This window comes from Podarcis tiliguerta (genome assembly GCF_965153285.1).
Source record: "Podarcis tiliguerta genome assembly, chromosome: 2".
Taxonomy (NCBI): Eukaryota; Metazoa; Chordata; class Lepidosauria; order Squamata; family Lacertidae; genus Podarcis; species Podarcis tiliguerta.
In genome coordinates, this window is record NC_139535.1 from 3659614 (window position 1) to 3686974 (window position 27361).

The following is a 27361-nucleotide window of genomic DNA, read 5'->3' on the forward strand; positions in this document are numbered from 1 at the left end:
TCTTTTTCTTTGAATGCATGATTTTGGATTTGTGCAAGCCTGAATTGTTTTATCATATTCTGGAGCACCTAGCAAACCACCGGCAACACTATCAGCAAAGACTTCAAGATGCAAATGTGAGTGGCAGCTGGAATTACCACTTCACCAAAGTGACGAGCAGACTGAGTTTTTGTTTGTATGCCCTTGATTGCACAAGTGGAGCCTCCAGCAAAAAGGTTGCAGTATAGAGTGCTCCTGTTCCTGGTTCCAGACAGCCATGCCCCTTTCCACTATGCTCCATTCCATTTCCCTCCCAATTACCCTAAACTGCTCAGTGTTCTGTGGGCAGCAAGTCCATTTCCCTGGCCCCACTTAGGACCTTTCCATTACTTCTTCTTTGTGTGTTTTACCCACAGAAAGATCACTTTCTGGCAAGAGTTCCCTTGGTATGCTGCATATTTTTTAGGACCCACCTTATTTCTGTCATTTTAAGTTGTTTCAAACTGTTTTTAATATTGTACCCCAGAGTTGTCCGCGACTGGACTTAACTGTTAGGGGTCCTTTACCTGTACCTTAATATTGTATCTTAGTACTGTACAGTGGTACCTTGTAAGACGAATGCCTCTCAAGACGAAAAACTCTCAAGACGAAAGAGTTTTTCGTTTTCTGAGTTGCTTCGCAAGACGGATTTCCCTATGGGCTTGCTTCGCAAGATGAAAACGTCTTGCGACTTTTTTTTTTTAAATTGCCAATGCATTCCTATGGGAAACCGTCAATGTACAGTGGTGCTTCGCAAGACGAAAAAATTCACAAGATGAAAAAACTCGCAGAACAAATTAATTTTGTCTTGCGAGGCACCACTGTAGAGTGGTACCTCTGGATGCGAACGGGATCCATTCCGGAGCCCCGCTGGCATCCTGAAGCAAACATAATACGCGACAGCGTATCTGCGCATGTTGCGTTTTGCCATTTCCGCGCATGCGTGACGTCATTTTGAGCGTCTGCACATGCGAGAGCGGTGAAACCCAGAAGCAACGCATTCCATATTTCCGGGTCGCCGCAGAGCGCAACCCGAAAACGCTCAATCTGAAGCATATCCATCCCCAGGTATGACTGTACAGTGTAACCTTGGTTCTCAAACTTAATCCGTTCTGGAAGTCCGTTCGACTCCCGAAACCATTTGAAAAGCAAGGCGCAGTTTCTGATTGGCTGCAGGACCTTCCTGCACTCAAGCATAAACTGCGTCGGACGTTTGGCTTCTGAAAAACATTCAAACACTGGAACACTTTTGGATTTTGGGCATTCGGGAGCCGATCAACTAAGCCGTTCGAGAAACAAGGTACCACTGTATCAGTGTCGTGTTTTAATCGATGTTGCCTGCCCAGGAACCTTAGGGTGAAGGACAAGTTAAATAAACTGCAACAATGCAAGAAAAGATTACCTGTGATAGCAAACCTTTAAGGAAAACGTTTTGCAGCAGTCGCTTCTCCACCTGTTTTCTAAAAATGGTATGTGCCAGAACCTCGTTGTGGGTGAAACATGTGTAAACTGAAATGACCATCTTCCCAGAGTTTGAAAGGATTGCTGTTCCACAACCTCTGGCAAACAGGATTTACTGAAATCTTGAGAGCAGCTGCTTGGCTTCTCCTAGTACCTTTGTTACACACAACCCGACGCGTCCTACAGAGAGTAGAAGTCTTGGGTTTAAAACGTTTGTCCATCATAAATGGCCAGCTTGGGTGAGTCCCATCATGATAGCAGATTAATCTGCACATGAGATAGTCATTATGACACTCTGGAACCCCATTTGCAAAATTTAAGAGTTCTAAAACACAGATGCTCTTTCACTTTCGCACGATTAAACATACAGCCTTCAGCTGTACTTGAGGGTGAACTGCAAAAAATTCTGCTGGAAAAACGGTTATGTATCTGTGAAGATGAAAGTATTGAGTCTGTGGCTTGCACTTTATAAAGATTTGAGGAGGGAGGTTACTATGCCTCTATTATTGTCCATGCTGGATTGCTCAACCATTGCTACTGTGTCCTTTCTTTTAGCAGATCAAGATGATCAAGTGACAGCAAAAACTGCAAGGATTTTAGCAGGAGCAATTAGAATAAGATCTATTATTTGATTATTGACATAAACGCCCAAAATGTATTTTCTATAGTTAAGCTTTTACCTCTATCTTCAGTACATTTTATCTTATTTTATTGCTATGGCTAGTGGCTGATGCAAATAAAGTTTCTTCTTCTGAGACAGAACTATTAGTCTTACCTGCAAAGGGGATTATCTGTGTGTATGTATGTATGTAACTCCCATTTTAATTTTTACCCGTCTGCCTACAGGTCCATTGTTAGGCCACACACAGTTCTTGTCATCCGAGTCTGTCATTGTTTTCCCTCCTGGCTTTCCCTTCTCTTTGTGTCGTGTCGTCCTTTAATGTCTCGACGTGCAATCCAACAAGTCCTTATGGGGGAGTGTGGCAAAAACCTTCAACTGAGCAGCAATTTTGTTAAGTCCCACTGGTTCTTTGCCACAAAATTTGTCTTGAATGCTGCAGAGTGTTTGCAACAGAGGATGGCGACTAGAGAGAAATTTCAGGACCAGCTAATGGAATGAGGTGGGGGAAGCAATCTGCAAGGTTCTCAATCATGCAGGAAGCTGCCAGAGATACACAAGGGCCTTTTCTGTGGTGGCCCTTCCGTTACCTATTAGACAGGTACTACTGTCTCTGTTACAGTCTTCCCGGCATCTACCAAACACTTTCCATCGTAAACAAACCTTTTAAATTGGAGATTTTTATTCCCAGCCCGCCCCTGTATTGCAACTGTTAAAACTCTTTTTAATATATATTTGTTTATTTTATTTACATCTCGCCTTTCTCCGAATGCAGGACCCAAGGCGTCTCACAGCGGAAATTGAAACAGATACAACAAAAAGCACACTATATGGATATTTAAAAGCAATTCAGTAAGTGACCCAATTAAAAACAGCGATGAAAACCATTTAAAAGCATTGCTTTCCCCCAAAGGTCTGTTTCTTCTTAAAACATGGAATTGGTTTTATTTGTTTTATATATAACGTGGTGTGGTTTTTTTTTTACACTTTTCATGTTTGATAGTTGAAAACTTTTATTTTATATCGGTCTGTTTTATTGTTGTAATTATTGTTTTGTTGTTATTTTCTGTAAACCTGCCTGGGAACTTATGGTAAAAGGTGGGTAAGAAATCTAACGAATAAACAAAGGAAACAAAGCCCCTCCCCCAACCTTGCAGAAGAAACTCCGTTACGTCCAAGAGGAGCTTTTGCCACGCTCCAGGCAATTACATCATTTGTCCTTTGCAGGCTCTTTGATGTGAAGCTCTTTTCATATTCTAGGCAATTTCAATCCCGACGTGAAATCCAGATGTGGATTCTTTCATGGGAAGGAAGGTTGCAACTCCAAGACTTTTTCCACACTCCGTGCACTTAAAATGGCTTCTCCCCTGTGTGCCTTCTTTGGTGTACTGTAAAGGCAGTCACTTACAGTACAACTCACACTGAAGCTTTTCCCCACACTAAATACATTTAAAATGGTTCCACCCCTTTGTGAGTTCTTTGATGTACATTAAGGGCGGTGGTGCAGCTGAAGCTATTCTTGGGGTTGGTTCAGAGGATGCAGCCAACTTCAAGGTGTTGGTACTAACATATAAGACCCTATACAATTCGGGACCAGGTTACTCAAGAGACCGCCTTATCCCTTACACACCCAGCAGATATTGCTGTGGTCTGCAGGAGTTTCTCCTGTCGAGTCCCAAAAATCTCAGAAGCCTGCTCTGCAATAACTCAGAGATGGGCTTTTAGTGTGGCTGCCCCCGTCCTGTGGAATAGCGTTCCCGTTGAAATATGACAGGCACCCACGGTCTGCACTTTCTGGAAACAGCTGAAGACATTTTTGCTCCAATAGAGTTTTCCAGCTGGATAAATGGGGACTTTGCCACGACTGTCCAGTCGGTAAAGGTTTTAGTCTTGTTTTAAATGTATTTGGGGTTTTTTGGTGGTTTTAACTGTTTGCCATTATCTTATGTGTAAATTGCCTTGAGACGGTGGTTTAGAAAGCGATTAATAAATCAACAGTGGCAGTAGTAATAATAATACTAAGAAGAATAAGAAGAATAAGCGTAATTAAATGCTTTCTCCCCTGTGTGGATTCTTAGATGGCCAGTAAGGCCACCACTCTGGCTGAAGCTTTCTCGCTCTCCATGCATTTAAATGGTTTCTCTCCCGTGTGGGTTCTTTGATGTACTGTAAGGCTGCTGCGCACGCTGAAGCTCTTCCCACACTCCATGCACTTGAACGGCTTCTCCCCCGTGTGGGTTCTTCGGTGTTTGGTAAGGTGATGACTCCGCCTGAAGTTCTTCCCACACTCCAGGCATTTGAACGGTTTCTCCCCTGTGTGAGTTCTTTGATGAGAGGCAAGGTTACCGCACTGGCTAAAGCACATCCCGCACTCCATGCACTTGAACGGCTTCTCCCCTGTGTGAGTTCTCCGATGAGCAGTAAGGTTGCCGCTTTGACTGAAGGTCTTCCCGCATTCCATGCATTTAAAGGGCTTCTTGCCGGTGTGTGTCCTTTCGTGCAAAGCAAGGCTGCTGCTCACTCTAAACCCCTTTCCACACTGCATGCATTTAAAGGATTTCTCCCCACTGTGCGTTCTTTGATGCAAACCCTGAGAAGTAGAGGGTTTCTTCATCCCGTGCTTTGACAGGTTTCTTTCCGGAGTTTTTGGCCCCTCACTTTCCCCACACATCTCTTTTTCTGCTTCGCACTTGATAGTTGCTGCCATCTGTTGTTCCCTGTAAATTTCATTGGCCTGCCCGGCGTCTGCTGGGGGTGGGAAGGGGAAGGGAAACACATTTGAAAAGCAAAGCATCTCGTCATTCATCAAGTCCAATTAGATGTTGCTTAAGATTTTTTGGCATCTCTGCAATTTTCCCTCTTTCTCTTCTTTTCCCCTGCTGAAATCAAGGCTGCTTTCCTTACATGCTACAGTCTCAGACAACCACCTCAATTCCTTTCTGATCCGAAGATCACTTGATGTCACTAATCTGCCTGCCCTCGACCCCTTCCGCACTGCAGGAGTGCTATACCGATACTCGGGTTTTTGTGTAGTCCGGCAAGGCCAAATTTCAAACCCTCATAACTCAAAAATGGGATGAGATAAAAAATAAATTTCAGATTTAAACTTAGTTTTGATCATTCAACAAGTGTACAAAATATTAAGAAAACTGGATGACATGGGGTAAAAAAATTGGATCACTTGATATTCATATAAAACTTCAGAGTGGTTTACAATTGTACATAGGTAAAAGTAAAGGGACCCCTGACCATTAGGTCCAGTCGCAGACGACTCTGGGGTTGTGGTGCTCATCTCGCTTTACTGGCCGAGGGAGCCAGCGTACAGCTTCCAGGTCATGTGGCCAGCATGACTAAGCCGCTTCTGGCGAACCAAAGCAGCGCAAGGAAACACCGTTTACTTTCCTACCGGAGCGGTACCTATTTATCTACTTGCACTTTGACGTGCTTTCAAACTGCTAGGTTGGCAGGAGCAGGGACTGAGGAACGGGAGCTCACCCTGTTGCGGGGATTCAAACCACCAATCTTCTGATTGGCAAGCCCTAGGCTCTGTGGTTTAACCCACAGCGCTACCCACGTCCCTACAATTGTACATAAAACCAGGGAATTAAAAAGAAATAAAGAAGTTAAAAAGAACAAGTCCGCAGCTAGACTGCCTCTTCTGCACATGTGCGCAGCGCAACTGAGCGCTTCTGTGCTTGCGTGCAGATCGCTTCTCTGCATGCACGGGCAGCGAACCTGGAAGTAAACACTTCCAGGTTTGCCACGTTCGTAAGCTGAAAGTCCAGAACAAGAGTGAAACGCAACAGAAGGTATGACTGTACTGTCTACCCCAACTGGCAGCTGCTCTGAAGGGTTTCAGGCAAACACCCTTCCCAGCGCTACTTGAAGATTATAGGGATTAATCCTAGGAACATCTTCATGCAAATCTTCATGCTTTACTATTGAGCTATGGCCTTGCCCCCAGGGCAAGGATGGTCCAAGACAAACACTGTGCAGATTTACAATGTTGCTCTAAACCAGACAGAGGCAAAATCGGCCCACCAGATGTTTTCGGGACTACAACTCCCATGATCCCTAGCTAACAGGACCAGTGGTCAGGAATGATGGGAATTGTAGTCCCAAAACATCTGAGTTTGCCTATGCCTGCTCTAAGCTACAGTGGTACCTCGGGATAAGAACTTAATTCGTTCTGGAGGTCTGTTGTTAACTTGAAACTGTTCTTAACCTGAAGCACCACTTTAGCGAATGGGGCCTCCTGATGCTGCTGCTGCGCCGCTGCTGCGTGATTTCTGTTCTCATCCTGAAGCAAAGTTCTTAACCTGAGGTACTATTTCTGGGTTAGCGGAGTCTGTAACCTGAAACATCTGTAACCTGAAGTGTGCGTAACCCGAGGTACCACTGTATATGGGGAATTCCTCACTGGTTAACTAACAGCTGGCTTTGCATTTCACTGGCAACCTTAGCCACAGATATGGAACCACGGTTTTGTTCCCAAGATATCTCCTGTTTTCGAAATCCGTACCTGCAGACCTTTCCCCTTCATTAGAGCCCCGTCCAAGTGGATCTCGTCCTTGCAGCCAGGAGATGAAGTGCGGCTTGGAAATTTCTTTAAAATAAACAGACAGGCTTGTTGGTCCACCCGACACTCCTAACAGGTGCTCCCTATACATCCGTGGCACTGTGGAAGCTAATCTAGCTAGTTTAATTTTGGGAATACAGTGGTGCCCCGCAAGACGAATGCCTCGCAAGACGGAAAACCCACAAGACGAAAGGGTTTTCCGTTTTCAGAGGTGCTTCGCAGGACGAATTTCTCTATGGGCTTGCTTTGCAAGACGAAAATGTCTTGCGATTCTTGAGGTTTTTTTCCGCTCCCCAACCCCTTTTTCTAAAGCGCTAAGCTGCTAATAGCCTCTTAGCAGCTAATCCGCTAATCCCTTAAGCCTTTAATAGCCGTTAATAGCCCTTAAACTGCTAATAGCACTAATAGCGCTAATCCGCTAATGGGCTTGCTTCGCAAGACGAAAAAACCGCAAGATGAAGAGACTCGCGGAACGGATTATTTTCGTCTTGTGAGGAACCACTGTATCTCAGCAGATGGAGGAGAAACTTCAGCCTGGAGACTATCCCTTCTCCTTTATCCAAAGAGCCCTGCTGGATTAGACCAAAGGCCTATAGCCCGTCTTCCTCATCACCCCACTGTAACTTTTGCTCCCTTGGTTCCAAAGACAGCGTATAGCCATCATGGCACCCTGGGAGAAAGGATGGGATTGAAATTTAATAAATGAACGGTAGCCGCCACTGAGAACTTTGTTCTTAAACCCCTTTTAAAGCCATCCACTAGGAGAACACGCAGCCTGGTGGGACAATCTTCCTGGGTGATTATTACACAGCTAAGTATCTACCTGCTGATGTCTCCCTGTTTTTGGGTTCCTGGATAAATGGATATTCTCCTCCTCCCCAACAGGAAGTGAAGTTTGGTTCTACCAAGGAAACAGACAAGACTAGTTAGTTTGGTTCGCACTCAGCCATTCCAGATCGAGCCTTCTGAAGGTTACGAAGGGTTATAATTCTTCACCACCTGAATTGAAGAGGCCTGCATGGTCCCAGCAGCACCGGTCAGGCACGGACTGTCTCAAGACAGACGGATGCCAACAAAATCACACTAGGATTAAATCACAGAGTATTGTTATGTTATCTAGGACCCATCGGGCATGAATCAATAGCACCACCAGTTTAGAGGGGTCACTCAGATTTTGCAAGCTGAGATGATAACCGAAAAGAGAGCACGGGGACGAATGGAACAATAGTAAATTCGTACCTTCGCCATCAATGGGTCAAGAGGGGAAACGGTGCCCTTACCTAGAGAGGCCACCGTCTCATAATTCCTCTCCATGACTTCCCGCTGCAGAGCTCTTTGGCTGGGATCCATCATAGCCCATTCCCCCACCGTGAAGCACACAGCCACCTCCCTGAAGGTCGCCAGACCCTGGAGGAAGAGGACGAGAAAACGTACGACATTCGTCAATGTGCACAATTCTCCCAATTCAAATGGGGAATTGCTTATTCAAGTGCTTGGAAGGGGCTGCGGCTCATTAGAAACGAGCAGTTCCCAAAAGCAAGAGCAGGCATGGCAACTGGTGGATGTAGATGGAGGCATTTTACTGGTTAGCGGGGTGGGGGTGGAACTGACAAACACCTAGAAATGTAAGGAAAAAGAAGGCACATTTTAACATACGTGGTGGAAGTGTAAAGTACAGTGGTACCTCTGGTTGCGAACGGGATCCGTTCTGGAGGTCCATTCACAACATGAAAAGAGCGCAACCTGCAGTGGCGAATCTGTGCACACACAGGTTGTGATTTGCCACTTCTGCGCATGCGCATAACGTCATTTTGTGCTTCTGCACAAAATACCCTTTCTGGTACTTCCGCGGGACGTAACCTGAAAGAATGTAACATGAAGCAGACGTAGCATGAGGTATGACTGTAATAAAAGAATTTTGGGAAATGATATATAATGATTTGAAAAGATGTTTAAAATAACCTTTTCTAAAAAAACAACAACCCCAAAGCCTTCCTTTTAAGTGCCAAAATCGCAAGGGAGCAGAAAAGACTATTTATGTATGTGACCACGGCTGGGCGGATGTTATTGGCCCAGAGATGGAAGGAAGATAAATTCCCTACCAGAGAAGAATGGCAGATCAAATTGATGTGTTATACCAAAATGACTAAAATGACTGGAAGACTCAGAAATCAGGAAGACCAAAATGTTAACAAGGAACGGGGAAAATTTATAATCTGATCTTAAAAACCATTGTAAACAGTTAAAACCGTTAGCAGGATTGGAATAACACTCGTAGGTTAATGGTGAATTTTGGACACAATGGAGGGGTAAAAGATTTGGATTATTAAAAAAAAAATGCAAGAGGAAAGGACTAACAACAGGACCCACAAAGGGGAGGAGGGAAGCCCAGGAGATTCTGTGGAATCTTGTTTCTATGTTGTATATGCGACTGTAAAATTTTAATCTGAAAAACCAAATAAATAAATAAATAAATTGACAAACAGCCTTCTCACAGCGCACATTTAAAAGTATGGAAGTTACTCCCCCAAGAGGCAGAGATGGGTACCATCTTGGACATATTTAAAAGAGGATTAGATCCATTCATGGAGGTTAAAGTAGATACTGGTCATGATGGCTATGGTCTACCCCCATCATGGAAGGCAGTAATGTTCTGAATAGCGCTTGCTGGAAGCTGCAGGCGGGGAAAGAGAGTGCTCTTAGGAAGGCGTCCTGCTTGCAGGTTTCCCACAGGCATGTGATCGGCCACTGTGAGAAGAGGATGCCGGACTAGAAGGGCTACTGGCCAGATCCCACCAGGGATCCTGTTCCAGGGATCCTGGAAACTTACAGGTTAGATATTTCAAAACTCTGAAGGTGGGACTCAAAAGAGAAGACATCTTCTTGTGCTTAAGACATGTCTTTTATAGGTTCAAAACTCTTTTGGATCTAGCCTCTATACTACCAAGCTTTTAGGCTTTGCGATTGATTGATTGATTGATTGAGTAATGGATCCAAACTACAAGAAAGAAGATTCCACCTAAACATTAGGAAGAACTTCCTGACAGTAAGAGCTGTTTGACAGTGGAATTTGCTGCCAAGGAGTGTGGTGGAGTCTCCTTCTTTGGAGGTCTTTAAGCAGAGGCTTGACAACCATATGTCAGGAGTGCTCTGATGGTGTTTCCTGCTTGGCAGGGGGTTGGACTCGATGTGGTCTCTTCCAACTCTATGATTCTATGATTATTATTATTATTACAGTGGTACCTCTGGTTGCAAACGGGATCCGTTCTGGAGGCCCGTTCACAACATGAGCAGAACGCAACCCGCGTCTGTGTGTATCACAATTCGTCGCTTCTGCACATGACGTCATTTTGCGCATCTGCGCATGCACAAGCGGCAAAACCCGGAAGTAACCCTTTCCAGAACTTCCGGGTTGCTGCAGGACGCAACCTGAAAATGCGCAACCTGAAGCAAACGTAACATGAGGTATGATTGTACTATTAATTGAATTTATATTCCACCCTATACCTGGGGGTCTCAGGGCAGTTCAAAGAATAAAATCCGTATCTATGAAGTCATGTAAACCCTCATTTCTCATGATCTCAGCTAAGTCAATGTCTCCGAGATCCTACTCCTGGTCTGAAACTAGTTCTCTGACACCTGAATTTCATTTTAAAGCTATTTTACCTTATTCATCCCAGGAGGGAGATTTGTTCAGAACCAGACCCACCACAGCTCCTCTTCTCCCCCCCACCTTACCACCTGTTTGAAAACCACCTTTTTATTTTAAGTGCCAACCGTCTGGTTCCATCCCGGTTCAAGTGGATAGTGCATATTTCATGAAAACTGCTTTTACACAGCAATTCTGCTTAATATGGGCCCAGATCACTGACAGATCTATTCCCAAAGCAGGGACACACACGTTTAAGAGGCCCTCCTGCAAACATGGCTATGCCCAAAGGAGAGGCTGGCAGCACCAGCAGAGAAAGAAACTCAGCACCCCTCTGCTGGGCCAATCCTGCAGGAATAAGCCATGGTCCACCCTGTGGCTTTGATTCCTCCACCCCAAACAAATACCATACCTAGAAAAAATGCCCCTTCCCTCCACCAAATCCAGCAGAGGAAGAGGCATTTCAGAGTTCACAGAACCGCACGGGATTCCAAGGGTCATCTAGCCCAGGGATCAGCAAACTTTTTCAGCAGGGGGCCGGTCCACTGTCCCTCAGACCTTGTTGAGGGCCGGACTATATTGGGGGGGGGGGGGGGGGGAGGAAATGAATGAATTCCTATGCCCCACACATCACCCAGAGATGCATTTTAAATAAAAGGACACATTCTACTCATGTAAAAACACTAGGCAGGCCCCACAAATAACCCAGAGATCTATTTTAAATGAAAGGACACATTCTACTTATGTAAAAACATGCTGATTCCCGGACCGTCCGCAGGCCGGATTTAGAAGGCGATTGGGCTGGATCCGGCCCCCGGGCCTTAGTTTGCTCTAGCCCAACCCATAGCTGTCAACTTTTCCCTTTTCTGGCGAGGAATCCTATTCGGAATAAGGGGATTTCCCTTTAAAAAAGGGAAACGTTGACAGCTATGGCCCAGCCCCCTGCGATGAAAGTATCCCAGCTAAATAATCCCTGACAGACAGCTATCCAACCCCTGTTTAAAAACCTCCAGTGTGGCCGAGTCCACAACCTCTGGAGGGAGGTTTGATATTGGAGGAGGGTATGGAGAAATGTTGGAGCCATAGCTGTCAGCCTTCCCTTTTTTTGCAGGAAATTCCCTTATTCCCGCTGCTGTCCCGGATTGTTAGATATCCCGTAGACTGTCCCCAGGACAGGTGAGGCTGCTGATCCCTTATTTTCAAATCTGAAAGCTGACAGCTATGGCTGGAGCAGTTCTTGCTGTCAGAAAGTCCTTCCCAATGTTATTTATCTACTTCCTCCAGCCTCCGCTGGGAAGAGCTGGTTTCAAATCCAGGCAGAGGGAAACAGACCAGGCACTTTTTCAGCTCTTGGGGGGGGGGGAGAAACCCGGAAGGCACCTTCCCCCCACCTCTCTTTGGGGTGCAAACAAAACCAGCCCTGCCCTTCCCCGCAACCTGCAAACCTGCCCACCTCCTGAAAGGCTGTTTCCTAGGAAAACAGGAAACTGCTTTATAGACCGTGGGTCCATTTTGCCCAGGGCTGTCAACAGCTGCAGCAGCCCCGGGTTTCAGAAAGCGAGTCTCCCCCACCCCTAAGGGGGCTCCTGGAAGCAAAAGTCTTTGCCCCCCCCCAACCTGCCCTTTTCCTTACCCTTTGAGGAATCTGACGCCACCGACTTCCCCCCCCCCCCGCTGCCTATCCTATCCGAACCTCCCCCGCCTTTTTAGCAACCTCCTTCCTCTCCCTAGGAGCCCATAGGCGTCTGCCTCTCTGCAGCTGGCAAAACCAGCACAGCAACACACGCCCGCACTGTGCACAACCCCACCCACCGCAAAGCTGCTTCCTCTGCACCAAGATCTTCCCCGCCCAAAATAAAACAAAACAGCCCCAGCTGCACGTCCCCTGGTTTCGACCTGCAAGCTTGCAAAGGCGCTTTTTGCAACCCGGCCAGATGCGCTTTTGCAAAGGGATCGACGCCGCGGATCCGGCCTGCCTGGCTGCCCGCGGAGGAGGAAGCGGGCAGGGCGGATCTCTTCCTCTCCTCGACGCCCCCGCACCCGAAAGCAGATCCCCACCCGCAGCAAGATTAACCCCCCCCCCAAAGATTTTGCACCTCTTTGTCCTCCCGACTCTCCAGGACTGTTTCTCTTCCCGGAATATGCAAGGGAAATGGGGGTGCCCTCTTCCCCCTTCGAGGCTGCCTGTCGTTCTCCTCCTCCTCCTTCTTTTTATATAAAAAAATAATAATTAAAAAAAAATTCCCAACTTCCTGCCTCTCTAGGAAGCACGGCTCGACTCGTTTTTGCCATTGGAGGACTGAGTGGCAGAAGGCGCCTCCCTCACCCCTCCCTTCCCTCATCTGGTCCAACCCCCTGCAATGCAAAAAAGATGCAGCTTTCTCATATGGGGATCGAACCTGCGACCCTGGTGTTGTCAGCGCAAGGCTCTAACCAACTGATCTGTGCTGCTGTTTCTGTTTCTTGTTTTTTTTAAGTAATTCGATTTTGCAAACTGCAGTAAAGGATATAAAAAACAAGCCTTCCCAGATCTCTTATGTGTCCTTGTTAAAGTACTGGTGAAAATTAGAATATCGTAGAAAAGTTCATTTATTTCAGTAATTCAACTTAAAAGGTGAAACTAATATATGAGATAGGCTCATGACATGCAAAGCGAGATATGTCAAGCCTTTATTTGTGATAGTTGTGATGATCATGCTGTACAGCTGATGAAAACCCCAAATTAACCATCTCAGAAAATTAGAATATTAAATGAAATCAGCAAAACAAGGACTGGAAATAGGGCAATATTGGACCTCTGAGAAGTAGAAGCATGCTTATGTACTCAGGACTTGGTTTGGGCCCCTTTTGCATCAATTACTGCCTCAGTGCGGAAGGAAGCATGAAGTGCTCCAAAATCTGCTGGTAGACGGCTGCTATTTATCAATTGTGATGATAAATTAGATGATATAACTTATCATCACAATTATAACAAATAAAGGCTTGACATATCTCGCTTTGCATGTCATGAGTCTATCTCATATATTAGTTTCACCTTTTAAGTTGAATTACTGAAATAAATGAACTTTCCCATGATATTCTAATTTTCCGAGTTTCACCTGTATATAGTTGGAAAGAAGGGATCCGTAGCTCAGTGTCTGCCTTGCATGCAGAAAGTCTCAGGTTGAATTCTCGACTGCATCCCCAAGAAGGGCTGGGAAAGACACCCCCCCCCGCCGCCTAAAAGACCCCCCCGAATGGTTTTCAGTTTGTCCCACAATTCCTAGGCATCGGTCCAAGTGGCTTTGCCCTTGCCCTTCCACTTTCCCCAGGAAAACCTGCTCTTTAGTGGTAAATCGGAACAACAAATATCCATCATGATTGACATTGGCTCCGATTCAGCAGTAAAGATTAGGTTTCCCCAGGGGGAAGGCAAGTCTGGAGATGAGTTCTTAGCGTAACCAGGGTTTCCCAAACTTGGGTCTCTGGCTGTTTTTGGACTACAATTCCCATCATCCCTGACCACTGGTCCTGCTAGCTAGGGATGATGGGAGTTGTAGTCCAAAAAAGCAGCAGACATGTAAAAATACTGAGCTAGATGGACCAAAGTTATAAGGCAGCTCCCTATGTCCATTGAAGTCAAATAAACTTCCTACCTGTAAAATAAAGCAACTATATAGAATCATAGAATCATAGAATCGGAAGAGACCACAAGGGCCATCGAGTCCAACCCCCTGCCAAGCAGGAAACACCATCAGAGCACTCCTGACATATGGTTGTCAAGCCTGTTTAAAGATAATATAATACAGATCCTCCCAAAATCCAGCGTCGGTAATTGGAAGGCCGCGAACTGAGCAGATGTGATGTGGCCCCCCACTTTCCACATACTGTGCATTGCAGTGGTACCTCTGGTTAAGAACTTAATTTGTTCTGGAGGTCCGCTCTTAGCCTGAAACTGTTCTTAACCTGAGGTACGACTTTAGCTAATGGAGCCTCCTGCTCCCGCCGCACTACCGCTGCACGATTTCTATTCTCATCCTGAAGCAAAGTTCTTAACCTGAGGTACTATTTCTGGGTTAGCGGAGTCTGTAACTTGAAGCGTCTGCAACCCGAGGTACCACTGTATTATAATTTCTGCATGACAGTGAGAAGCAGAATATGCTAATATAGTGGATGCTCGGGTTGCAAACGTGATCCGTGCTGGATGCACGTTCAAAACTAGCAGCGTCCGCAACCCACAGTGGCACGTCTGCGCACGCGCGGGTTGCGATCCAGCACTTCTGCGCATGAGCAAAGCGTGATTTAGCGCTTCTGCGCATGTGCGACCGCCGAAACCCAGAAGTAACCCATTCCGGTACTTCTGGGTTTCAGCAGGTGTGTAACCCGAAAATACGCAACCTGAAGCGGCTGTAACCCGAGGTATGACTGTATCAATTAGCAATTAAAGCCCCCCCCCCAAAAAAAACACTTTTCCAGCCTCCAACTATTGACCCGGCTCCAGCCAAGAGGAAATTGATAAGACCTTTCTTTACGGAGGAGTTTTTGGGCGAGTGAAAACAGAGAGAAGAACTAAGGGGTCTACTTTTGGGAACGATGCGGTTATTTATTTATATTTGAATTTGTGTAATTTTGCCCCTTCATCCGCAGTTCTCGGGGCGGGCAGTTCGCAGCGTGAAAATACACAGCATAAACCGCAAAATACAAGAACGAGAACAAACCAATAACCCCGCTCCCCACACACAATCGTAATTTAGAAACGCAACCAAAGTTCAAATCCCAAATGCTAAAGACGTGTGGAAGTGGGAACATCATTCTGAGCTACTCTTTGGGGCCTCTGGGAAGCTGCAGTCCCCCCGCAAATAAGGCCATACCTGATCAGTCTGGCATTTCCTGCTTTTCCTGTTCTGGGGATCCCCTGTGCAAACCCCTTTCCCTGGGGAAAGAATCATAGAATCATAGAGTTGGAAGAGACCACAAGGGCCATCGAGTCCAACCCCCTGCCAAGCAGGAAACACCATCAGAGCACTCCTGACATATGGTTGTCAAGCCTCTGCTTAAAGACCTCCAAAGAAGGAGACTCCACCACACTCCCTGGCAGCAAATTCCACTGTCGAACAGCTCTTACTGTCAGGAAGTTCTTCCTAATGTTTAGGTGGAATCTTCTTTCTTATAGTTTGGATCCATTGCTCCGTGTCCGCTTCTCTGGAGCAGCAGAAAACAACCATTCTCCCTCCTCTATGTGACATCCTTTTATATATTTGAACATGGCTCTCATATCACCCCTTAACCTCCTCTTCTCCAGGCTAAACATGCCCAGCTCCCTTAGCCGTTCCTCATAAGGCATCGTTTCCAGGCCTTTGACCATTTTGGTTGCCCTCCTCTGGACACGTTCCAGTTTGTCAGTGTCCTTCTTGAACTGTGGTGCCCAGAACTGGACACAGGACTCCAGGTGAGGTCTGACCAGAGCAGAATACAGTGGCACTATTACTTCCCTTGATCTAGAGTGGCTCCGGATCCTAAGAAGAGCCTTGTGGATCAACCCAATGGCCCATCTTGTCTAGCATCCTGTTCTCACAGCTGTCAACCAGATTCCCCAAAGGGAATCCCATGAGTAGGACATGCTATTTCTCCTCCTGAGGTTTCCAGCAGCCGGAATCAGGAAGCATGGGTATCATCACGGTTGGCAGCCATTGCTAGGCCTCTCCTCCATGTATCTCTCCAATCCTCTTTTAAAGCCCAACAGGACTGGTGGCCTGGCCATTTTCACCTCCTGCGGAAGCGAGTTCCACAGTTAAACCACACACTGCATGAAACAGTCCTTCATATTTTAATCTGTCCTCCATCTGGCTCCCAGTACGTTTCCGAGCACAATTCAAAGTGTTGGTGCTGACCTTTAAAGCCCTAAATGGCCTCGGCCCAGTATACCTGAAGGAGCGTCTCCACCCCCATCGTCCTGGCCGGACACTGAAGTCGAGCACCGAGGGCCTTCTGGTGGTTCCCTTGCTGTGAGAAGCCAAGTTACAGGGAACCAGGCAGAGGGCCTTCTCGGTGGTGGCACCCGCCCTGTGGAACACCCTCCCACCAGATGTCAAAGAGAAAAACAACAACCAGACTTTTATAAGGCATCTGAAGGCAGCCCTGTTTAGGGAAACTTTTAATGTTTGATGCATTACAGTGGTACCTCTAGTTGCGAACGGGATCCGTTCCAGAGTCCCGTTTGCAACATGAGCAGAACGCAACCCGCGTCTTCGTGTCACGATTCGCCGCTTCTGTGCATGACATCATTTTGAGTGCCTACGCAAGTGGCAAAACCCGGAAGTAACCCTTTCCGGTACTTCCGGATCGCCGCAGGACGCAACCTGAAAAGATTTAACCTGAAGCAAACATGACAAGAGGTATGACTGTACAGTGGTACCTCGGGTTAAGTATTTAATTCGTTCCAGAGGTCTGTTCTTAACCTGAAACTGTTCTTAACCTGAAGCACCACTTTAGCTAATGGGGCCTCCCGCTGCCGCCGTCGCACAATTTCTATTCTCATCCTGAAGCAAAGTTCTTAACCTGAGGTACTATTTCTGGGTTAGCGGAGTCTGTAACTTGAAGCGTCTGCAACCCGAGGTACCACTGTATTTTAATTTCTGCATGACAGTGAGAAGCAGAACATGGGGCCTCCCGCTGCCGCCGCGCCACCGGAGCACGATTTCTGTTCTCATCCTGAAGCAAAGTTCTTAACCCGAAGTACTATTTCTGGGTTAGCGGAGTAACCCGCGTATGTAACCCGAGGTACCACTGTACTACATTTTAATATTTTGTTGGAAGCCGCCCACAGTGGCTGGGGAAGCCCAGCTAGATGGGCAGTGTATAAATAATAAATTATTATTATTATTATTATTATTATTATTATTATTATCTCCCAACATCCAGCTTCGTCGGAGGTCCAGAATCATGGAATTGGAAGGGGCCATACGGGTCATCTAGTCCAACCCCATGCAACGAGGAATCTTTTGACACGGGGCTCGAACCCATGTTTCTAGCTGGGCTTCCCCAGCCACTGTGGGCGGCTTCCAACAAAATATTAAAATACAGTACAGTCATACTGGGTTTTCCCAGTAGCGATGTATGGAAGTGAGAGCTGGACCATCAAGAAGGCTGATCGCCGAAGAATTGATGCTTTTGAATTATGGTGCTGGAGGAGACTCTTGAGAGTCCCATGGGCTGCAAGAAGATCAAACCTCTCTATTCTTAATGAAATCAGCCCTGAGTGCTCACTGGAAGGACAGATTGTGAAGCTGAGGCTCCAATACTTTGGCCACCTCATGAGAAGAGAAGACTACCTGGAAAAGACCCTGATGTTGGGAAGGATGGAGGGCACAAGGAGAAGGGGATGACAGAGGAGGAGATGGTTGGATGGTGTTCTCGAAGCTACCAGCATGAGTCTGACCAAGCTGCGGGAGGCAGTGGAAGACAGGAGTGCCTGGCATGCTCTGGTCCAGGGGGTCACGAAGAGTCGGACACAACTAAACGACTAAACAACAACAACAGGCATACCTAGAATCATAGAGTTGGAAGAGACCACAAGGGCCATTGAGTCCAACCCCCTGCCAAGCAGGAAACACCATCAGAGCACTCCTGACATATGGTTGTCAAGCCTCTGCTTAAAAGACCTCCAAAGAAGGAGACTCCACCACACTCCTTGGCAGCAAATTCCACTGTCAAACAGCTCTTACTGTCAGGAAGTTCTTCCTAATGTTTAGGTGGAATCTTCTTTCTTGTAGTTTGGATCCATTGCTCCGTGTCCGCTTCTCTGGAGCAGCAGCAGACAACCTTTCTCCCTCCTCTATGTGACATCCTTTTATATATTTGAACATGGCTATCATATCACCCCTTAACCTCCTCTTCTCCAGGCTAAACATGCCCAGCTCCCTTAGCCGTTCCTCATAAGGCATCGTTTCCAGGCCTTTGACCATTTTGGTTGCCCTCCTCTGGACATGTTCCAGTTTGTCAGTGTCCTTCTTGAACTGTGGTGCCCAGAACTGGACACAGTACTCCAGGTGAGGTCTGACCAGAGCAGAATACAGTGGCACTATAACTTCCCTTGATCTAGATGCTATACTCCTATTGATGCAGCCCAGAATTGCATTAGCTTTTTTAGCTGCCGCATCACACTGTTGGCTCATGTCAACAGTGTCACATTTGCTTCAGGTTAAATAAGAGTCTCCTGCTTGACCCGCGGATCTCTCTAGTGTTACGAAGAGGAGGGCAGGGAAACGGTGCTGCTCCTTGCACCCACTTTCCCCGCGCCGCGACGCGCGATTCTGCAAACATCCCCCGTGTCGCCTCTTCACTCACCTTTCCTCTGAACTGCAAAGTCCCAAGCAATGCAAACCTTTCTTCGCGGGGGAGTCCCGCGTCTGCAAAAGCTCGGCCCGCCCTCCGCGCAGCTGGCGCTGGGGAGAGAGGGGTCTCGACCCCCCTTGCAGAAGGGAATAAAGAGGGTGGGAATCCGGGAGACGCGCAAATCCCGCAGCCCCTTCCCTCGGAGCTGAGGACCAAGCGGAGGAAAAGCTTGCAAAAGGAGGAGGAGGAGGAGAAACCTTCAGGCTTGCAGAGGGTGGTGGCTCAGCTCCTGCCACTCAGTCCTCCGGGGGGCAAAGGAACCGAGTCCTCTTTCCTAGAGAGGCAGGAAGCTGTCGTCAAAGTCAGGGAGGGTGGCATTTCCTCCATGTCCCCCGGAAGAGATAGGCAATAGCCAAGGAGAGGAGGAGGCTGGACCGGGCAGAGGTCAAAGAGGTGACTGCAGGGCGGGGCGGGTGTGCAAAGCAGAGGGAGAAAGATTTGCTGGGGGGGGGGGCAGGATTGAGAGGGGAAAGTCCCCCCCCTTCCTGGTCCTAAATAGGATGCTGGAACCACATATATACAGTATTGACCTATTCCAACCACTTTTTATTTTTATTTTTTTATAATATTTTATTAAGATTTTCACATAAGAAAAACAAAAATGATAAAAAAAACAATTAAAAACAATTCCATTTTCATAATATATCCTGCATTTGCTTACTTCCCGGACCTCCCCACACCTCCCCTCTTTGTATTCCAGTTCAATTTATTTATTCAGCAAATCCTTTCCCTCTATCCTACCACTTTTTCTTAATGGCTCCTGCTGCTGCTCAGGCTGCACTGAAAAAGCAATTTGGCTCCAGAAATTCATTTTGGTTCTGCAGATAAGATATTATTATTATTATTATTATTATTATTATTATTATTATTATTATTATTTATACCCTGCCCTCCCCGGCCAGAGGGCAGCTAACACCAGTAAAATTACAGTAAAATCATAATGGGGGAAAAAACCAATTTAAAATACAATGGTACCTTGGGTTAAGAACTTAATTCGTTCCGGAGGTCTGTTCTTAACCTGAAACTGTTCTTAACCTGAAGCACCACTTTAGCTAATGGGGCCTCCTGCTGCCACCGCACCACCCCTGCACGATTTCTGTTCTCATCCTGAAGCAAAGTTCTTAACCTGAGGTACTATTTCTGGGTTAGTGGAGTCTGTAACCTGAAGCGTCTGTAACCTGAAGCGTATGTAACCCGAGGTACCACTGTACAGGTTAAAATGCAATTTAAAATGCAGACTCATTTAAAAAGTAGCCCATAGATCAAAACCATAAGGGGAGGGAAAACATAAGGGTCAGACTGAGTCCAAACCAAAGACCAGGCGGAACAGCTCCGTCTTGCAGGCCCTGCGGAAAGATGTCAAGTCCCGCAGGGCCCTAGTCTCTAGTGACAGAGCATTCTACCAAGTCGGGGCCAGTACTGAAAAGGCCCTGGCCCTGGTTGTGACCAATCTAACTGATAGAATTCTACAAGATGGGGTGTTTGTGTGTGAAAACAGTCCAGATTCAATGATTCCCAGATGGTGGAGACGTCAGGTGCCATCTTGCCACCAGCATCTTCACTTTGTGCCATCCTTGGTGCCAGGATGGCACCTGGTATCTCCACTTGGTCGCAAGTGGTTGAAAGCCAGGTGCAAAGTGTGCCTGGCACCTGGTTAATTTCGAACACTGGGAAGGGGCAGTCTCTCCTCCCCTGCCTCTGGTACACTGTTTTCCAGATCCCCCAGAGCGGATTTGGGTAGAGCACAAGGACAATGTGGGGAGGACAATAGATTGCCTCCCATATTTTTTAAAGTTATGTCCTAGACTTGACAAAAAGGGATCACTTACAAAGCCTTAAATTGTTGACAAGCTGGAGGAGAAGGAAAGGCTTTGTGGAAGCAGGAAGTGGAGATGAGATGGAAGGGGAATTGAGATGGTTGGACTTTGCTGCGTTGGCGAAGAAGAAAGGACCTTCCCAAGAATGCAGGACAGTCTAGAACTACTGTTTGATCGTGGGCCGTCCCTGGTCAATCTTAGGACCCTTAGCAATCTCTAAGCATAAAGTAAAATAAAGTTCAACAACTCTGGCTCCCTAAAAAAAGCCCAACAACTCTGGTCAATCACAGTCTCTGATATTATCTGAAGAAGTGTGCATGCACACAAAAGCTCATACCAATAACTAACTTAAAGGTAACCTCTGACCATTAAAGAGGACCATTAAAGAGAGCCAGTGTGGTGTAGTGGTTAAGAGCGGTAGACTCCTAATCTGGGGAACCGGGTTCGTGTCTCCGTTCCTCCACATGCAGCTGCTGGGTGACCTTGGGCCAGTCACACTTCTTTAAAGTCTCTCAGCCCCACTCACCTCACAGAGTGTTTGTTGTGGGGGAGGAAGGGAAAGGAGAATGTTAGCCGCTTTGAGACTCCTTAAAGGGAGTGAAAGGCGGGATATCAAATCCAAACTCTTCTTCTTCTTCTTCTCTGACCATTAGGTCCAGTCGTGACCAACTCTGGGGTTTATTGGCCGAGGGAGCCAGCGTACAACTTCCGGGTGATGTGGCCAGCATGACTAAGCCACTTCTAGCGAACCAGAGCAGCGCACGGAAACGCCGTTTACCTTCCCGCTGGAGCGGTACCTATTTATCTACTTACACTTTGACGTGCTTTTGAACTGCTAGGTAGGCAGGAGCAGGGACTGAGCAACGGGAGCTCACCCCGTCGCGGGGATTCGAACCGCCGACCTTCTGATCGGCAAGTCCTAGGCTCTGTGGTTTAACCCACAGCGCCACCCACGTCCCATAATACAGTGGTACCTCGGGTTAAGTACTTAATTCGTTCCAGAGGTCTGTACTTAACCTGAAACTGTTCTTAACCTGAAGCACCACTTTAGCTAATGGGGCCTCCTGCTGCCGCCGCGCCGTCGGAGCATGATTTCTGTTCTCATCCTGAAGCAAAGTTCTTAACCTGAAGCACTATTTCTGGGTTAGCGGAGTCTGTAACCTGAAGCGTATGTAACCTGAAGCATGTGTAACCCAAGGTACCACTGTAACTAACTTAGTTGGTCTCTACTGGAAGGAATTTTAAAATTTAATTTATTTTATTTAGTCTCTTGGGAGTTGGACATGCCTAGCCTAGAATAAACAGGGGAGGGGTATGAAAGAGATTTAGGTCGTAGGTGTTAATTGAGGCCAACCACCCTGAAGTCACATGCCATCTATTTATTTAAAGCAGTTACCCCAAAGATTGAGATTGAGGTTTTGATATTTAAGCTCCTGGAACCCCAAGCTGAACGAATTCTTCCCATGCCCTTTCTGTCCTCTGCAGGCAGTGCAGTGACCCCGCTTGAGAGCTACCCCTGCTTTCAAGTTCATTGTGAGAACCCTAGATGTAGCTGAGATTACATTTCCTTGTTCCGAAGCTGGCACAATGGCCTCAGAGGCAATACCTAGGTCTTCTCTTCTCTTGGGTGGAGTAGAAACACCTGCCAGGAATCTGCCTCAAGAAAGAGGTGGAGAATCAGTCTGCATCCCTCCCTCTCTGTTAGGTGATTACAGTGGTACCCCGCAAGACGAATGCCTCGGAAGACGAAAAACTCGCTAGACGAAAGGGTTTTTCGTTTTCTGAGGTGATTCGCAAGACAGATTTTCCTAAGTGCTTGCTTCGCTAGACGAAACTGCCCTGCCTCTCCTGTCATGGCGATGGTCACTGCATGCACACACGCTCGCTTTCCCGCTCCTCCGGCTCCCTCCCACCTTCCGGCTGACAACTCCTCCGGCTCCCTCCCACCTTCCGGCTGCCTCGCGCCACTGCCCACCGCCCTCGCACGCTCCTCTGAGAGAGCCACTGCCTCCAGCAGCCAGCGTTGCAACCGGAGTCGCGCTCCTGAGCCCCGCCGCCCTCCAGCAGCCGCGTCGTGCGGTGGCCACAAGGCGCGGGTGAGTCCGAGTTACCGGCTGCGGCAGCTGCCCTGCTTCTCCCCGCCCCTCCCCGCCGTTGTTAGTGTTTAACTGCAGTGGTGCTTCGCAAGACGAAAAAACTCACTCAATGAAAGAACTCGCGGAACGAATTAATTTCGTCTTGCGAGGCACCACTGTACTTGTTTTGCATTTGGCCTTGCAAGATGTCAAAATCACCTAATAAATGAAACCACACATATGGCTACCCTGCTATTCCACTTTCAAATTGGGAGAATCACACATTTTGGATAAATTGTTTTCTTCTTCTTCCAGGATCTGTCGACCGTCCAGGTTCTCTTGACCTTTGAGGAGGTGGCTGTGTTTTTCACAGTGGGCCCTGCTGGATCCCAGCCAAAGAGCTCTGCACAGGGAAGTCATGGAGGAAAATTATAAGGCCGTTGCCTCTCTTGGTAATGACATACTGGTATTTGACTGGTAAATGTCAAAGGTATAAATTTAGTGTAGGTGACTCCCCACTTCTATGCGGTTTATATTCCCTGGTACCACACATATATGTGAAATCGTGTATACTGTTGGGTTCCATTTGGAATGGGAATGTTTTATTGAATATATGAAAACTGATCGTAGACATTTATAATTAGCAGGATTGAAGTAAAAATGCAGTGAGTTAAGCTATACAGTGGTACCTTGGGTTACATACGCTTCAGGTTACAGACGCTTCAGGTTACAAACTCCGCTAACCCAGAAATAGTACCTTGGGTTAAGAACTTTGCTTCAGGATGAGAACAGAAATCGTGCGGTGGCAGTGGGAGGTCCCATTAGCTGAAGTGGTGCTTCAGGTTAAGAACAGTTTCAGGTTAAGAACGGACCTCCGGAACGAATTAAGTTCTTAACCCGAGGTACCACTGTATAGAATTATAATATAATTATAATATAATTATCTTATTGACTTGGAGAGGATCTGCAAAGAGGAGTGGAACAAAATACCTCCTGAGATGTGTACAAACCTGGTGGCCACCTACAAGAAACGTCCGACCTCTGCAATTGCCAACAAGGGTTTTGCCACCAAGTACTAAGTCGTCTTTTGCAAAGGGATCAAATACTTATTTCACTCATTATAATGCACACCAATCTCTGACTTTTGTCTTCTGGGTTTCTGGGGTTTTTCCTGTTGTTATTTTGTCTCTCACAGCTACAGTAAACCTACCATTAAAATTATGGACTGGTCGGTTCTTCGTCAGAGAGCAAACGGGCAAATTTAGCAAATACTTCCCCCCCCCCCACTGTAAGTTCTGCAGTATAACCCCCAGGAGATGGTTCAAGCCAAGCTCCATATCCGTGAGTGGGCTCATATTTACAAGTAAAAGGCTGAACCTCCTTGGGATCACACAGCTGTCTCCTTTTTCTCTGGTGCAGAAGTTACAAAATCAGAACAACTCTACTCATTATCCTTGAGGTCACAGAAATGACTCAGTCTGAAGTTGCTGAATATTTTGTGGTCAAAAGTAGCCAGGCTTGTCTGTTTCCTTCAAAGAATCAGCCTTGAATTACTGTTCAGAAAACCCCAAAGAAGCAGAAAGTGCAGCAGATAAATGCTTGGCTGTGTTGTGGAGCTCCTTTTGGTCTGGGAGTAGTAAGAGTTTGTCCATTCCTGTGTAAAATCATCTGGGGCAAGGGGTGGGTGGGATTTGACCCATCAGGATGCAAGTTCTCCTGGTTGACATCTTCAAGGGTTTATAAAAGAGAATGGACAAATTCATGTAAGATCTGAATGCAAGTACAGTGGTACCGTAGTTCTCAAACTTAATCCGTTCCGGAATTCTGTTCCAAAACCAAAGCGTTCCAAAACCAAGGCGTGCTTTCCCATAGAAAGTAATGCAAAATGGATTAATCTGTTCCAGACTATTAAAAACAACCCCTAAAACAGCAATTTAACTACCAACATTAGAAGAATGGAGGATGAAATTGATGGACTATGCAGAATTAGACAAACTAACAGGAAGAATCCGAGACCGGCGGGACCAGAGGTTTACCGAAGACTGGACTAAATTTACTGAGTATCTGAAAAGTATTTGTGATGATCAGATTATGTTTGTAGGACTACAAGAAGTTCTGTGAGGAGTAATTTAAGAAATATTGTAAAAATGGAAAGGGAGAAATGATTTGTTAGAAAAGGTAAAGGCAATATTAAGTTAAGAATTGCAGGAGAAATAATCAAGATGGAAGGCTATCAGAGATGCTGAAGGAAGTCCAAACAAGGACATATGTTTAATAATTTGTGTGGTATGCCTTAAAAAAAATTGTATGCTAAAAAGAATAAAAAATATTATAAAAAAAAAACAGCAATTTAACATGAATTTTGCTATCTAACAAGACCATTGATCCATAAAATGAAAGCAATAAACAGTGTACTGCAGTCACACACTCAATCAATCAATCAATCGATCAGTAGCTGAACTGGGTTCCACACAGTCACAAAAACAAAACAAAAAAGAACCGCAAAAACACAAAATAAATAGCAAAGACAGACAGACCTCAACGTAACACTCAAAACAGGCGTGGCACTCAAATCGGAAGCATAACACTCAAATCGGAAGCATAACACTCAAAACGGAGCACGTTCAGCTTCTGAAAAAAGTTCGCAAACCAGGACACACACTTCCGGGTTTGCAGTGTTTGGGTTCCAAGGCGTTTGAGAACCAAGGTACCACTGTAGTTCTGGTTGACATCTTCAGGAGTTTATAAAATAAATTGGACAAAATCATGTAAGATCTTAATGGCTATTAGTTATGATGACTATGTGCTAAGCTCTGGAATCAAGGGAGCAGAAGAAGTCGTCTCCTGCTTTTATGTTCTGCTAGCAGGGTAGACTACTGTGGGGATCCTGATGGGCTTTTGTTAAAAAGAGGAGGGATGGCTTCCATGTTCAACGTTTCCCTTCAATGTGGTAAGGTATACCCTAAATTAAAATAGCTCACTAGGCATCCAAAGTGCCCCTGAACTTGACTTAATATACATTGAGTTCATGATTTTCTTCTCCCTCCCCTCTACCAGATGATGAGCAGAACACTGGGAATTATAGAGTGCCAGCTGTGGTGTCGTTGGAAACATCTGTGCGTGAAGCAGGAAGAGAAATGTTTGGGAAGCTAAGAGGACAAAAAAGGGATGAAGGAAAACAATCAAAGAATGGGAAGAAGAAATCTGCAGGTTCTCAGGGTACTGATGTCTGTGAATTGCTGATCCTACAAAAAGATCCCAAAGGAAACATCGCAGGGAGAAATAGCTATAAATCAACATTAAAGACATGTAGCAGAACCCACACAGGGGCAAAGGCATTTAAATGCATGAAGTGTGGAAAGAGCTTCAGTAGGAGCTATAGCCTTACTTTGCATCGAAGAACCCACACAGGGGAGAAGCCCTTTAAATGCAAGGAGTGCGGAAAGAGCTTCAGTCAGAGCAGTAGCCTTAGTACACATCAGAGAACACACACAGGGGAGAAACCATTCAAATGCATGGAATGTGGAAAGAGCTTCAGCGTTAGCAATAGGCTTTCTTTGCATCAAAGAACACACACAGGGGAGAAACCATTTAAATGCAAGGAGTGTGGAAAGAGCTTCAGTGAGAACAGGACTTGTATTGTGCATGAAAGAATACACACAGGGGAGAAACCACTTAAATGCAGGGAGTGTGGAAAGCGCTTCCGGTCTCACAGTAACCTTACTGTACATCGAAGAACCCATATATGAGAGAGGCCGTTCTGGATACAGCCTCCATAAAAGCTCAACAACGCCCTTTTTTTTGGTGCGATTTTGCCAAAAACTTTGGCCAAAAAGGAAAAAGGAAAGCTCAACAACATTGCCCAAAAAAATCTCAACAACTTTTCTGTTCAGATTTTCACTGTTTGAAATATGGCAACCCTAGAGCGGCACAAACATCAGAGAGGTTTAAATGGATGCAATGTGGAAAGAGCTTTAATGTGAAGTGGTAAGTTCACATTTAATTGCCGCTTAATAGAAAAGCTCAATTAACGCACGGAGCTTGGAAAGAGCTTCAGTTAACAGTGGACTACCTACTGAATTTCCAATAACTCACACAAGGCAATTTGAGTGGTGATGTTAGAGTGGGTTTTAGGGTGTCACTTGAAGGAGGGGAGAGATCTGCGGGCAGGAGCCAATGTGCTCAGGGAAAGGAGGGATAGTGAGAACAAGTAAGTCCCCTCTCAGTAACCTTAAAGAGTTCTTTGAAAGCTTCAATAAACAAATGCAGGAAATAGAATACCTGGAAGTTAGGACAGTTAGGACAGCCAGAAATGTAGGAAGCTTTAACTAAAGGGTTTGTGGAAGCCAATCAAGGATTTAGCAATGGGAAAGTATTTTACTTACTTTTAATCTTTGTATATAATTGAGTCCTTGCCAGATATTTTCATATAGCTTCACAATTTATTTTCCCATACAAATCAATAAATCCCAATGTTATTTATGTATAAAGTGATTTTGATTTTCTTTTCAAATTCTCTGCGGATTATGCCTTCCTCTTCAATAAATTAAAATGAGTTCACTGTCTTCAGCTCCTGCATTTTAAAATAAATGATCAAAATAGGCTTCAGCCTCCGGTCATATCTAGCTGCAACTTTCTTGCTCCTCTGGGGCAAATTGAGGACCACGCTAACATCTGGTAGTGAGGCAGGAGGGGAATGAGAACCAGGTTTTGCTAGCGGTCAGATAGCAAGTCTGGCTTCTCCAGGAAGCAGAGGGGTTTTGGGGAAAA

General features: G+C 46.1%; 2 protein-coding genes and 1 long non-coding RNA gene across 11 annotated transcripts; 2 read left to right on the forward strand and 1 right to left on the reverse strand.

Moving 5' to 3' along the window:
- The first annotated feature begins 847 nt into the window (after window positions 1–847).
- Window positions 848–3919, forward strand: LOC310671107. Of its 2 annotated transcripts, none has more exons than XR_014507790.1 (2): window positions 848–2496; window positions 2874–3919. It is a non-coding gene; the product is annotated as an uncharacterized lncRNA (long non-coding RNA). The 2 variants fall into 2 exon arrangements; XR_014507791.1 differs by having other exon boundaries at window positions 848–2491.
- Window positions 2820–18949, reverse strand: LOC310670811 (zinc finger protein 75A-like). 6 transcript variants are annotated; one of them, XM_083426574.1, is made up of 5 exons: window positions 18652–18949; window positions 7958–8084; window positions 7501–7578; window positions 6621–6704; window positions 2820–4846 (listed from the first exon to the last, which is right to left on the reverse strand). In XM_083426574.1, the coding sequence occupies exons 2-5, from the start codon at window positions 8028–8030 to the stop codon at window positions 4173–4175; spliced, it is 909 nt and encodes a 302-aa protein (XP_083282700.1). In that variant the 5' UTR covers window positions 8031–8084; window positions 18652–18949; the 3' UTR covers window positions 2820–4172. The 6 variants fall into 6 exon arrangements, with proteins under 6 accessions (XP_083282700.1, XP_083282702.1, XP_083282699.1 ...); XM_083426576.1 differs by having other exon boundaries at window positions 2820–4843; window positions 18652–18940; XM_083426573.1 differs by lacking the exon at window positions 18652–18949 and adding an exon at window positions 12423–12582.
- Window positions 18950–18995: 46 nt separating this feature from the next.
- Window positions 18996–27156, forward strand: LOC310670877 (uncharacterized protein). 3 transcript variants are annotated; one of them, XM_083426699.1, is made up of 4 exons: window positions 19002–19092; window positions 22002–22221; window positions 22907–23043; window positions 25649–27156. In XM_083426699.1, exons 3-4 carry the CDS (start codon window positions 23010–23012, stop codon window positions 26338–26340), a joined length of 726 nt encoding a protein of 241 aa, XP_083282825.1. In that variant the 5' UTR covers window positions 19002–19092; window positions 22002–22221; window positions 22907–23009; the 3' UTR covers window positions 26341–27156. The 3 variants fall into 3 exon arrangements, with proteins under 3 accessions (XP_083282826.1, XP_083282825.1, XP_083282827.1); XM_083426700.1 differs by lacking the exon at window positions 22002–22221 and having other exon boundaries at window positions 18996–19092; XM_083426701.1 differs by lacking the exon at window positions 22002–22221 and having other exon boundaries at window positions 19031–19083.
- The last annotated feature ends 205 nt before the right edge of the window (window positions 27157–27361 follow it).